Source organism: Poecilia formosa, unplaced genomic scaffold, assembly GCF_000485575.1.
Source record: "Poecilia formosa unplaced genomic scaffold, Poecilia_formosa-5.1.2 Scaffold328, whole genome shotgun sequence".
In the NCBI taxonomy this organism is placed as follows: Eukaryota; Metazoa; Chordata; class Actinopteri; order Cyprinodontiformes; family Poeciliidae; genus Poecilia; species Poecilia formosa.
The window spans coordinates 238,816-251,674 of record NW_006800267.1 but is presented as its reverse complement, the minus strand read 5'-3'; the positions used below and the strand labels follow the sequence as shown (position 1 = coordinate 251,674).

Genomic DNA, 12,859 nt, shown 5'->3' with positions numbered 1-12,859 from the left:
TGTTCATAATTATTTTTGGGTTTTGAGTAAATCTGACTGAGAAAGTATCACCATCTCCCTCACCAGGGGCGCCTGTAGGATATTAGTGGAGGGTAGTGCATTACTATCACTGTCCGCAATAACAGTCACGTCTCCAACGCGCATTGTGTGCGGCCACAAAACCAGCACAAACAAACCGTGGATCTGATGCACTTTTTTTCATTTTTCTTTTTTTTTTTTTTAACAAATTATACTGAACAACTTAGACAGGACAGCGAAGCCTGCTTCAAATTCAAGTATTTTTTAATTTGAAGCATTTATCTTTTTACACCTACATTATTCTACCTCAAATATGATGATTTCATTTAAAACACACTTATCAGGTACAGGTACTGTCATAATGGCAGCATACTGTATGGTTTTAACAAATATACAGTAGGAGCTTCCAGGTTCAGGTGGTGTGTCTGAGAGGATGATGCAACAATATTTGCTTAATTTTTTCTCTTTTGAGCCAACATTTTTGAAAAGAAAACTGGTTTGTGCGACCCCACGTGCGCACAGGGTAATAAGCTCATGCGAGGTCCACTCAACCCCACTCAGGACTGTGACAGGGTTAACAGGCCACTCATTCAGTTTTAGCTAGCTTTGCAGCTTAGCAACATTTAGCTTACAGAAAGGGCGCCAAGCTGCTAAATAAACAAAAGTAAACTGACCAATAACATTTAAGTTCAGGGTGTGTGTGCCCAGCCCCACAGACTCACACAGATGAGTTACAGGATGTTTTCACAGAAGGGACACATTTTTATTTTTGTCCCACAATTTTGTTTTTAGTAAAAGTGATAATAATATAAACTCAAATGACTACATTATATTTATTCAGCGTCTTACGTCGTTGGCTGAAGAGGAAGATGCCCTGCTGATGTGGAAGGACAAATGCAAACACTAGATGGCAGCAGAGAGCTGATTTTTCACTACTTAAAGTTCAAGTTCACATAAAATTGAAGTATTCTGACAAAAAAGGTGCAACTAAAGAGTGAAGGTTCAAATGTAAACTTTATTACTAACATTTGTCCATGGAGGTCGGCAGGCCTCACAATGTTACATTTGAGTCCAGAAGTTGTTCTAACATGCCCTGAAAATGTGTGTTTACAGCCAAATTGACTGAAGTCTTGTGGTTGATTTTTTTTCAGTGTGTTTGCATCATTAGGTCTCAGGGCTTTGGTTCTCCTGTCTCTTTCACCATTCAGCTCCACAGTATGAAGCGTAGGCTTTACATTATGGACGATGTGCTTCTTGGCAGATGGTGAAAGGCCGCAGGCATAGCTGCCTCGCGGCGCTGCAGAGTGAGCCGTATTTATAAAGCACAATTCCCATTCAGACAGTAATCTAAAACAGTCGAGCATCAACCATTTAAACAAAGCAGGGATTTGGTCTTTTTCCATCAATTGGAAGGAAGAAAGGGGGGATGGGGCAGAGAAGAGGAGGGAAAGAATCTCTAATCTCTGCCATAGCTCTTTGACTGCAAAACTATATTCACTGAACTTCTGGTGCCATAAAGCAAATCCATTTATCTGTCACGCTGCTGGTGGGGGAATGTTGTGCTCAAGGATGCTGCCTGTAGTTTATCTGCTGAAATCAGAGAAAAGACTAATATGAAAAGGTTTAATCACATTTTCTGTTGCTGGGAACCACATGGTGTGAAACTACAGGAGTTTCGTCTGCCAGTTTCAGTGCAACAACATAAAGGAGCCTGAAGCAGAGGTTTTAGCAGCTCACATGGACAGCACACTTCCCCCAGGCAATTCTCCTAGCCTGTAATTGCATTTCCAACCATCCTAAGAGTATTTCAAGCCATGTCTGCAGGATTTTCACCCATCCTGTTTTGCCCAAGGCTTCTTCAGGGAACGCTGTGGGTCTCCCATGCTCTTGGATGAATTTCATGAGGTAATGAAGAGTGGAGTGCTAGCTCTGTTCTGTCATATTATCCTGGTACAGAAGGTGTTTGTTCTGATAACCTCTGAGTTTCATCCATCCATCTCTAACGCTGAATCAAAATCAGTTATTGACAACATTTATGACATTTAATTTCCCTTATGGATCAATAAAAGTGTTTTTGAATTTGAAGCATTTATCTTTTTACACCTATATCATTCTACCTCAGATGTGATGATTTCATTTAAAACACTCTTATCAGGTACAGGTACTGTCAAAATGGCAGCATACTGTATGGTTTTAACAAATGTACATTATGAAGCTTAAGGTGAAAGGAGGAGAACCAGGCAGACAAACACGCAGAGACAGAAGCAAACCAATCCATCAAATGAAATATGAAAACTACTAATCAGTTATTAGATAAATCATGCAGTGAAGCTGATTTTCCTGTCAAAACTGAATCCCCCCCAAAAATAATTTTCCATCAGTGATTTTTATTCCCAGGTGGCCAATATCATTTACAGCAAAAATATGTATGCATACAGCCTATAAGGTAAACTATAACTAATCTAACTATAAAACTAAAAGACAAAATGGCTGTCTAATTTCTTATCTGGGTCATAATCAGCCACAGTATATGCAAGATATTAATACTGCCAATGTGTAAAGCAGTGTGCAAGTAATATGCCTCCCTAACAATAACATTTTAGACTGCTAGACAGCTAGAAATATAAAGTAATGCTAACCATCTGCTTAAGGCCCTGTACAACATAGGGCCGGCCCTGCATAACAAGTTAGAGCCTCTGGACTGCAGCGCCCTCTGCTGGAAGCCAAGGTTCATATTTTTCATTACAGCTTAGTTTTTTATTTTGTTGTGACTTTTTCTCTGTCTAATTCAGTTAGTTTTTGTTAGCTTTAGGTGTTTCTTTGCTAGTTTTTATTAGTTACTAATAGTTAAATAATGTTTAGTTTTAGTTTAGTTTTTATCAGTTAAAAGTAGTTTTTTCATGCTTTCATTAATTCATAGATGCAGAATTCAAACAGGTGGAAGTATTGTATTGTGATTATGTTTATATCAAATACTCAGCAGAAGAAACCAGTTGAGGAAACACTGAGGAAGATTACCAACTGCAGCCAGGATGAGATCAAACCAGGTTGAGGCCAAGGTTACCACAGTTTGTGTTAGAACCATCTGATGTGTGTCTTTATTAGGCCCCAGCTCCTAGTAAAGATGCTTCCTGATCAGGCAGCTGGAAGCTCAGTGGATACAACACACACCTGAGTGTAACGTATCCAGTGGTCTGGCAGTTGGCTACTTATCTGGTCAATCTTAGCTGTGTTGCACTGTGTAGGTGTAGCTATAATTGTTTTTCAATCCTTTTCATTTGTGCCATAATGCTTCACAACAGCCATCTCATAATCTTGTAATGAGATGGTCTTTGTTCATGACAAAGAGAAATAGTTTTTGTGGTTGAGAACATGGCATCCTACTTCGTCTCTGCACCGTTTTCACTCCCTTTTCCTGCCTGACTGGATCTTCCAGTAAAGAATTCTCACACTGTCTTTTGGTCTGTTGTTCTATAAGTGCAGCTCACGCAATCTCATTGAAAAGTTGTTGTCACAACACCAATAATAACATATTGATATGTTTTTTTGGCTCATGCATATGACAAAAATGGCATCAAATGAGGGGCGTTGTGTGGCGCCGCCCTGAGTTTGACTCCCGTCCTCAGTTCCTCACTTCTCTCTGCTCCCTCCCTGTCAAATAAAGGCGCCAGCCTTTATTTGATAAGAAATCTTATCCATCCCACATGCTTTGTTGTCTGTCAGTGTCATAATTGCATTAACCATATAATTGCGTAATCTACCATTTCCAATTTGCTTAATGGAAAAACACCATTTTATTTAAAAAAGAAATGTTTTTTTATGGGTGTTTTTTGCCCGCATCAAAATTGGTTTATTTGGCAAAACTGCAATTGAAACACTTTTTTCACATGGCATGAGTCACATGATCAACAACCAGATGTTGGTAAAGTTTTGCACACATTTGTAATGGAACTGCAGCTACTAACACTTTCCTGATTCAAACAATCCCCACTCTTAGTCACAGCCAAGCCCAGGTCTTCTGGTTCTGGTTCTGCTCTGCATCCCCAGAACCAGAACCAAACATGGAGAAGCAGCATTCAGCTTCTATGCACCACAAATCTGGAACAAACTTCCAGAAAACTGCAAAACAGTCGAAACAATGAGTTCCTTTAAATTTGGACTAAAAACCCACCTGTGTAGAGTTGCCTTCAAAATAAAATCAATTAAACATTAATCAACCTGATGTGCAATGACGGCAAAATGTAATGTCTCAATTACTGATTGTGTCTTCTATGACTTTTTTTTTTGTGCTTTTATGATATAAAGCACTTTGAACTGCCTTGTTGCTGAAATGTGAAATACAAATAAAATTTGATTAGATTTTTGATTTGATTTGAAGCATGATCACTGAGAACCTTTCTAGCCCAGAGGAGCTTGTTGAAACATTAAAATGTTCAAGCAGAACATGACTCATGGATAATAATATGTTAGTTTCCTGTTTGCTGCTTGAAAACAATCTATTCAATGCTGGAAGTGAAATGGTTTGTGTTTGTACCTCATATAGAGCAGGGGGGAAGAGGGTTAATGCAAACATACAGGTGGAAGCCTTTAATGCACAGTCAATATATTTTTGGCACATTCCTATGAATTGTTGTGAATTTTACATTGTTGTTCACAGGCCTGTTTCCTTCATTTGGGACCTTGGATCTGAACTTGGTAAACAGGATTTGCAACCATCTCTGAGCCATCTCCAGTAAGAAGTGTGTTTCCAACAACATCACCTGTGTTGCAGCTCTTCCCTAACAGTTAAAGTGATCGGTATGTGAGCCCGCCCTCCGGCACCGCTCTGCTGGCGTTAAATCTGAGAGGCTGGTCTTCCTGACAGCATTCCTTCTCCTCAGTGGAACACAAAGTTACAGAGCAGATCAGAACAGAACAGGCAGCTGTTTGTGTGAACAGCAGCGGCTCCTCTCAGACTGTCAGCTCCTCCTGGGGACGCAGCAGCAGGTCACAGTGACGCCCGGGGACACAGGCTGCTTTTAGTAAGTTTTTGTTTCTGGACACATCTTTGGCTCCATATAAAAAAATAGAAGAAAACCTCTAGTTAGTCTTTGCTTTACAAGAACCTTGTGTTCCCCAGTAGGTCCAGGAGATGAAAGGACCGTACAACAGGAAGGCTCCAGGAGCCGGACTGGGCCCTCAGCTGGAGGAGCCGCCCGCCGTGCCAGACCCGCCTGTCCCCAGTGTGACTGGCTGTAAATGGAACAAAGGTAGGGAACGGGTGTCGTTTGACCACAAAGTTCATTCCATGACTTTTACTAAGGAATGACGTAAACAATATGTCATTTCAATTCAGTTAAAGTATTTCTAGTTGTTGAATATGTTAATAAAATTGTTTCTCATGCTGTGGCATATGTGGAGTATGGCACATATGCCACATATATGCCTGCCTGGCACATATGTGGAAAGGGGCCTGCCTGGAGTATGGCAGGCCCCTTTTACATAAAATTAGTTTCATATGACTATCTGTAATTACTTTCCAGGTGTCTTAAAATTTGCTTTGGCTAAAAACAACTATGATTTGACTGTCAAGAATTTAAGATATCTGCATTCAAATTCTGATTGGTCAGAAAAACAATTCAATATGTCCTCAATAACATTTTGATGGATCGAAATGCCTTTCGATTTTTCTCAAATGATGTCACCAGATTGGCCGTTTGAAAGATCACACTTTTGTAATTACAATCCAGGATATCTCAGATCAAATTACAACTAGTCAATTTTATATTTTCAAATATCTGAAATGAGAAATTAAGTATGACATAAAACATAAAGTTGCTTTTGTTTGACTGTCGGACTGCCAGACAGTGATGGCATAATTACCTTGAAAAAGTAACTTTAGCTGGATTATTGATTACTCCTTGAAAAAGTAACTTAGTTAGATTACTGACTACTTGATTTGGAAAGTAACTAAGTCACATTAAAAGTAACTTCTTAAGTTATTTTCAGCAGCTGCTACAACAACATTCCACCACCTGTGAAAATTACATTGAGCTTTACCAAAACTTAATTGCAAGTTATTTTATAATGGTAACATCAACTATGGTTCTCCACCTTTATGGTTGAACTGAAGGGGAGATTATTTAATGGTTACAACAGTACAAAAAAAATGTGTACTTTGTGTGTTCCACTATTGTCTGGAAAACTCTAAGAAGGATTTTAAAGCCCCCATCCCACCCCCAGCCTCCAGGTTGTGCGTTACAGTCATTCAGAGGTTATATAATAACTTGATATTAACACAGACATGGCGGGATGAATCATCCGGGAAATGATGGCCAGGGAGAGTCTGACGTAAACGACCTGGATGACAGACAAATTCTGGGACTTATTATGAGGCTCTGCTTATTTCCAAGCCCAAATGAGTAACTTCGTTCAAAAACGAGCCCCAAAAAGCACAACCTGCGACTCATTAAATTTGCAGGCGACTTTAGAAACAAAACAAGCCCAAAGCCACTGACAGTGGCGCAAAAAGGGGGTATGCAGCGCATGCAACGCATAGGGGCGCAGCACCAGAGGGGGCGTCAAAACCCCGTCTGGAGGGGGCGGCGCGCCGATGACGTTTTCCCATACAGTTCAGCGCGCCTTACGTTCCTTCACCTCGCGCACCTTACGAGGTAAATGTGGCGAGTTTTACCTTTCACGTAACGTCGTCTGGTGGGGGACGGGAGGGAGGGGTTCCACGCTCCTTCAACCTTCCTTCGGGGTAGAGGGGGATGGGGGGCGCCGATTTATGTTTTCGCATCCACCTGAATAATTGTAGTAGTTGCGCCACTGGCCGCTTATAATAACCGGACTTGGCGACAGAAACTCAAAATAGTTCCTGTTTATCCAGCAACGAAATGCGCATCTCTATCGTTGTTAAACATTTCTGTGCTGCTGACACTGAAATGGCGGTCGCTCCCCAAGACGCATAGAGGAAATAAAATTAAATGACAAAAGAAAATAGTAACGCAAAGTGATTTCGTAGAGTAACTGTAGTCTGACCTGACTACTGGATTTGAAATAGCAACGCGTTAGATTACTCGTTACTGAAAAAAGTGGTCCGACGTCAGTAACGCGTTACTGACGTCACTGCTGCCAGATAATGCCGTTTGCATTTCAAAACTTCTGTCAGGGCTTTGATGTGGCCTTCCTTAAAGCAGGACAGATTCCACCTCTGTACACCAACAGGTTTGCCAACCAACTGCAGGATCAGTGAAACAATCATCTCCAAACTCCCACTTAGCTTTTACTTCCTAGTGCTTCAGTACTTCACTAGGTAATGTGTTATAATGGGCAATGCGCAGTAATGTGTGCAAAAGCTTTAATGAGATATGAACTGTCAATGTTCAAAGTACCATCACTAGGTTTTACATCTAAGTCAGTCATGCGAGTTCAGGGCTGCTAAGACACCAAACGTTCCCTCTGTGCATTCTGACTTGTTGAGAAGCTTTTTGTTCATTTTTCCAACCTTGAAGTTTTAACTTCTGAGTAAAACCCTGCTGTGATAACAGTCATATTTATTTTCAACTCAGAGGTTAAACAGTTACATTAGCTGTGCCTTTTAGGCAAACATATCCATCCCAGGTGTGTGGATCAGAGCCAAAAAAACAAACAAAATGATCTAACATCAACTATGCTTTCACTCTTTCACTCAGTAATTAGTTGGAGTTGAGAACCAGATCCTGTCCAACAGGCTTTTTGTTTTCTGTTTTCCGTCAAGGCACAAGATGTTCCGTCTCTGGTGGTGAGCGGGTCTACCTCGGCGTTCGTGTGAGAATGCCGGTTAGGGATCTGCTGAAAAACATCCGAGTGCCCAAAGACATGGACCCCGATGACTTTAACGTAAATCCTTCTTTTTGTTTGAAAAATAACTGAATTAGTGAGCACCTGTTCTCTTCTGCTTCATCAGTGATCTCTTTTAAAAGCATATCCAGTTGCCTTTTTACATTTACTTCTGGAGATGCTCTGAACACAGTGAGATAAAAATCTTTATCTCCTCACTTTAACACCGATGTGGTTAAAAGAGAAAAACCTCCTTCTGTTCCTGCTGACTCACTGTTCTGTGCCCAACATTTCACAAATTCTAAAGAAACTCCTACGTTATCAGTGAGTCAGTCCAGGTGTCTTCATGAATACCCTAAACCTAACAAGTACAGAAATGCAGGCTTGACCTCGTTCACCATGTCTTTATGAGAAGAGTGACCATAAATATTGAACATTTTCATGCTATTCAGTTTATTTGCGTAGTTAAATTGGTGATTCTTGAAGTGCAGTCATTTGCTATGGTGCATGTAGAAGCAACATTTTAAACATATTGTGCATTAATGAAACTTTTGTTTTTGTTTTTTTCACTTTTCTCCACAAAATCTGCATGTGTGAATGTAGGAAAGAGGCTCAAAAAATGGCTCTGGTGAGTGAACTGATGTCATTACTTTATATTCTACCTAAAAGACCAAAGCTGTTCCAGTAATATTTCTTGGATAAGAAAACTGAGTAAACTGTAGTCTATGAAAAGACAAAGATGAGAAGCTGCAATGTTTTTGTCAGATTACCAAATGTGTATGAAAAAAACAACAACTGTCATTGCTTGATCTGCCGATGATGTTTGCCTCTCTGTTCAACAGGAAACAGGAAACGTGCCAGAACTCGCGCAAGAAACAAAGCTACTGGGGTGTGTGTAGGAAACTAAAACAACAGTGGGTTACTCATCTCCATGGGTGAGAGATTTTTGGATTGCTGAGTATGGCATTGCTTTTACTTTTAGGGACAACACCCTGTGAAAAGCCTGGAGGAACTGGCAATCATCATCGAGGTGTTGGAAGAGGACCTGAGATCTGGCTGCACTCCCTGCTCCCCCACCTCAAAGTCCCCTCCTTCTGACTTCACTACCTCTCCAGAACTGTCTCTAACCAGTAACCCTCACTGAACACTTATAGTCCAACTCGCTAAAATTGGATCTGGAAGATAAACTTCATGCTACCCCTGTGCTTTCCCCTGTAGATGTAAATTCCGGTGATGAATACGATGAAATCATTCCCAGCCCAGAATCCTACATGGCCTACTCTCCCAGCGCCTCGCAACACGACGTGGCCTGGACCCGACCCGACTGCATGTTCTTCGGCCTCCAGCCCCCCGGTGTCACTGATACACAAAGCTATGGTGACAGAGAGGAGGGCTGGTTCGAGCCGAAGAACAACTGGGATCTGAACACTTCTGCCTTCTTCTGGACACAGCTGCAGAAAGAGGAGAGCTGGCTGAGGACGACCTCTGATGCTGAACTGCTGACCACCGATGAGCATGGCAGGACGTAAGCATGCTGTTCACTGTTACTGTCTGGAAGGAGAAGTGTCTTAAGCTCACTTCTTACACTGATGTTATGTTCCTCCTGGCTGATTGTGAAACTGAGAGCTTGAGGACTAATTTATAGTCCTCCAAATATCTTGAGACTGTAAATTGCTCTGGAATATAAGTTTCATCAGGCAAAAAAATTTAGAAAATCTCACTGAGATTAAAAATCTCTTGCAAGAGAATCCTGGGCAAGACTGGCAGCAGCACCACTCAACATTACAGAACATTCAGAGCAAAAAGAGAAAATATTAACACTAAGTAAATAAATTAAAATAATTCTCAGTTAAAATATTTACAGACAAATGATTCCTTCTCAAAATCAGTAAGAACAGATTTAAGACGTTTAGAGACAACAGCACCTTTAGGTTCATGTGCTTCTGCAACTGGTTACTCCCTTCGTCAGGGATTTCTCCCATTCAGTTCGATTTATCGGGTTGAGTTTCAACCGGACTAATCGGCAAACAGGAGGAGTTGTAAACAACTGAAGTCAATTTTCTGTGCTGTTTAGATCTGTAGTCTGCCTGGTTGTAGTTTGGAAATGGCAGAGGAAGAACGAACGAAGTTGGCGCATTACATACATTACAGCCAATAGATAATGACTGGGTCAAATCATTTAAAACTTCAACAGGGTCTACCCCTCCATCCAATCGTTTCTCAGATAGTCGAGGGTCCATAGAGTCTGTACATAGCAAACAGTAGAACAAGTGGCTGGTTTTTAACAGGCTAATGAAGCGGTAACACCAACAACATGCAAAGTCATTTATAGTTATTTCCAGTTTAAGTCCCTCCTGACAACGCAATCTTCAAGCATCCATTTTCTGTGATCTCGTTCCTCCAGCTCTGGCTCAAAGCCCACAATTAGCTCTCTACACAACTGCAAACGGTAGTGGTTATTTCTGGGTTCATGTCAGTCATCTGACGGTATGTCGCAATACCAGTATTGGAATACTTTAGTGCTGAATCGATGGTGAGGAATCTGAATCTTCTGTGTCAAAACTTGGCAGAACTTAATTTTCCTGCAATTACAGCTGAAACTAGCTCAGGCAGTTTTTTATTCCCTTTTGCATTTACATCCAAAATGCCTCCGTTTTCCATAATTTCTTTAAATTTTTCTGTAACACTAGTAAGGCTTCATCCTTATTTACGTCTTCTATGAATAGATGCCTTTGACAGCGCTGTCATCTTTCTGTGATAACTGAGCACCAGAGTTCAAAAAGATCAAAAAGTGTAGAAAACTGTAGTCAAGTCAGACTGAGGTTCAGTTTTATTTCTGACTTCAGATCAACATCTTGTCATGTTGGCAGGAAGGTAGAAATGAAATAATTCAACCCCAGGCAGCACTCGACTCATCCTGACGGCGGCCTTTTTCGTCATGCTAGCATATAATGTATTCTATCCGTGTTTAAGATTAGTAACTTTTTCATTTCGTTAGATCCTCAAATGCATCTGTTTTCCCAATCTGTCTGTTTCTCCCTCCAGATTTCTGCATAAAGTGGTGTGTCTGGGAAAGAGAGCACAGGCGTATGCCATCGCCAAAAGAATGTCTGCAATCAACAGCCTGGATCTCAAAGACTCTGATGGAATGGTACCGTACACACACTTATTACAGCAACATTTAACTGTTGAAGTTTTGCAGCCTGAAAGGAACACTATTTTTGCCACCAAAACTAAACATGGCAAAGCTGTTGAGAGATGGAGTGAAAAGCATTGTCTGACAACACACTGTTCACACCCTATTCTTGGTACACTGAAAAATTATTTGCCTCGTCATAGATTTTTTTTTGTCACACATGTTCTGTTCATAAAAAATTTTTCAATATCAGTAAGCGATAATCTCAGAAAAAAAAAACTGTTTTGAAAGGATGATTTTATTTATTTATGGGAGAGAGACAAGCTGCCCAAACCAATCTGGATAATCAATAAATCACTTGAGAAGAACCTGTCTGACGACACAAGGTAAGGTGGAATATCTTGAAAACAAGCAACTTTGTCATGTGTGTTGCCAATCATTTGACCCACATACAGAACACATGCAGGAGACAGAGAAGTAGGTAAAATAAAGTTTATTGTACAAAAAGAAATGAATGTTTTCTTTGTCCGGGGACTGGAACAGCTGGGGAATCTGGAGCACTGAGGATAGACGAGATGAGAGGTGAGCACAGCTTGACAGATGATTGAGATGATCTTACTTGTGAGGTGGAGATTGATGCATTGGGTCAAAGTAATGCTGCTGCTTGGTTCCTTTAGGGAGTGTTAGATCCAGGTGGAGCTGGAACTGTTGTCAGGAAATCCAGTGAGACAGAACGGTAATAATTGCAAGGTGGTTGTTTTCATTGGAGGGCAGACAGGTAGCAGCACAAGCTTGTGTACACTGGTTTGTTGCCAGTCGTGGAATCCTGAACCAGAGGTTTCTTTATGGAGATTCTTGTTGCCGAAGGGTAGGACTCAGGAGGCACAACGGGTAACATCCAGACCACCACTTGTGTGCAAGGGGATCACAAAGTTGGGTTTAGTGTAACACTCAGAAAATTCAGAGAGACCCAGGAGAAGCAAACACTGAGGGGCACAGTGTTGCCAGTCCTTCAGACCCTCAGGGACTGAAGGACTGGCAACAGCTTTCTTTTGTAACTGATGCAGATTAGTTGCAGTTGTGTTGACTAGTTGTGGATGTGTCACTTCTAAACCTTTTGAACCACAGTAAAGCTAAATCATGGAACAGTGATCAATTATTTTTAAGATCCCTTAGACTTTTGGAACCATATTTTGTGGACTGACAAGGTGTGGCCTAGTCAAAATCTGGACTAAAATCCAATGAGTGGTTGTGGCATGATTAATCATGTCACAACATCCCCATCATTGCTGTGGAATGAATCCCCACAGCAATGATGGGGACTCACTCCAGTTGGCAATGTCATAATGTGTGGTTGAGGTGGTGAGGATGAGGACGCTGAGACCCAGGTAAGATGAAGAATGATGAATTTAATGATAATAGTCCAAGCACAGAACAACAGAGAACAGCACGGAGAAACAACTGACAGCACAAGGAAACAGGTAACGCTTGACATACAACATTAGACAAGGACAACAGGTGGGTTTAAATACACACGGGGTAATCAAGGGGATGAGACACACCTGGGAAACAATCGGGGAGGACAGGACAGAGACTCGCAGGAAAAGCAGGACTGAACACAGGAAATCTCAAAAATAAACACACTGAAACACGGATCGTGACAGGTAAAACCAATGATGGCTCAGCAACTTATTTCAAATACCTAACTCAACTGATAACTTTTCCACACAGGACTTGGTTGTGTTGGACAACTTTTTTCTCAAGTTAAATGAAGAAATAATGACTCTTTTGTATCTATTCAGGTTATCTTTGATATCACATTTTGTTTGATGATCTGAATCATTTAAGTGAGATAAATAGCAAAACCAGATTGAATATATAAGGTGTTTTGTGTGTGTGTAT

General features: G+C 40.9%; 1 protein-coding gene across 2 annotated transcripts in view; it reads left to right on the top strand.

Moving 5' to 3' along the window:
- Positions 1 to 4,683: 4,683 nt before the first annotated feature.
- LOC103152781 (uncharacterized) overlaps positions 4,684 to 12,859 on the top strand; it is a 14,934-nt gene continuing 6,758 nt past the window's right edge. Inside the window, exons 1-8 of one of the 2 annotated variants that reach the window (XM_007573392.2) lie at positions 4,684 to 5,039; positions 5,141 to 5,267; positions 7,760 to 7,881; positions 8,425 to 8,449; positions 8,664 to 8,710; positions 8,804 to 8,951; positions 9,040 to 9,346; positions 10,867 to 10,972. In XM_007573392.2, coding sequence (XP_007573454.1) covers positions 5,150 to 5,267; positions 7,760 to 7,881; positions 8,425 to 8,449; positions 8,664 to 8,710; positions 8,804 to 8,951; positions 9,040 to 9,346; positions 10,867 to 10,972 — 873 coding nt within the window. In that variant the 5' untranslated portion in view covers positions 4,684 to 5,039; positions 5,141 to 5,149. Of the gene's footprint in view, positions 5,040 to 5,137; positions 5,268 to 7,759; positions 7,882 to 8,424; positions 8,450 to 8,663; positions 8,711 to 8,803; positions 8,952 to 9,039; positions 9,347 to 10,866; positions 10,973 to 12,859 lie in introns of both variants that reach the window. The other variant, XM_007573390.2, reaches the window with a different exon arrangement.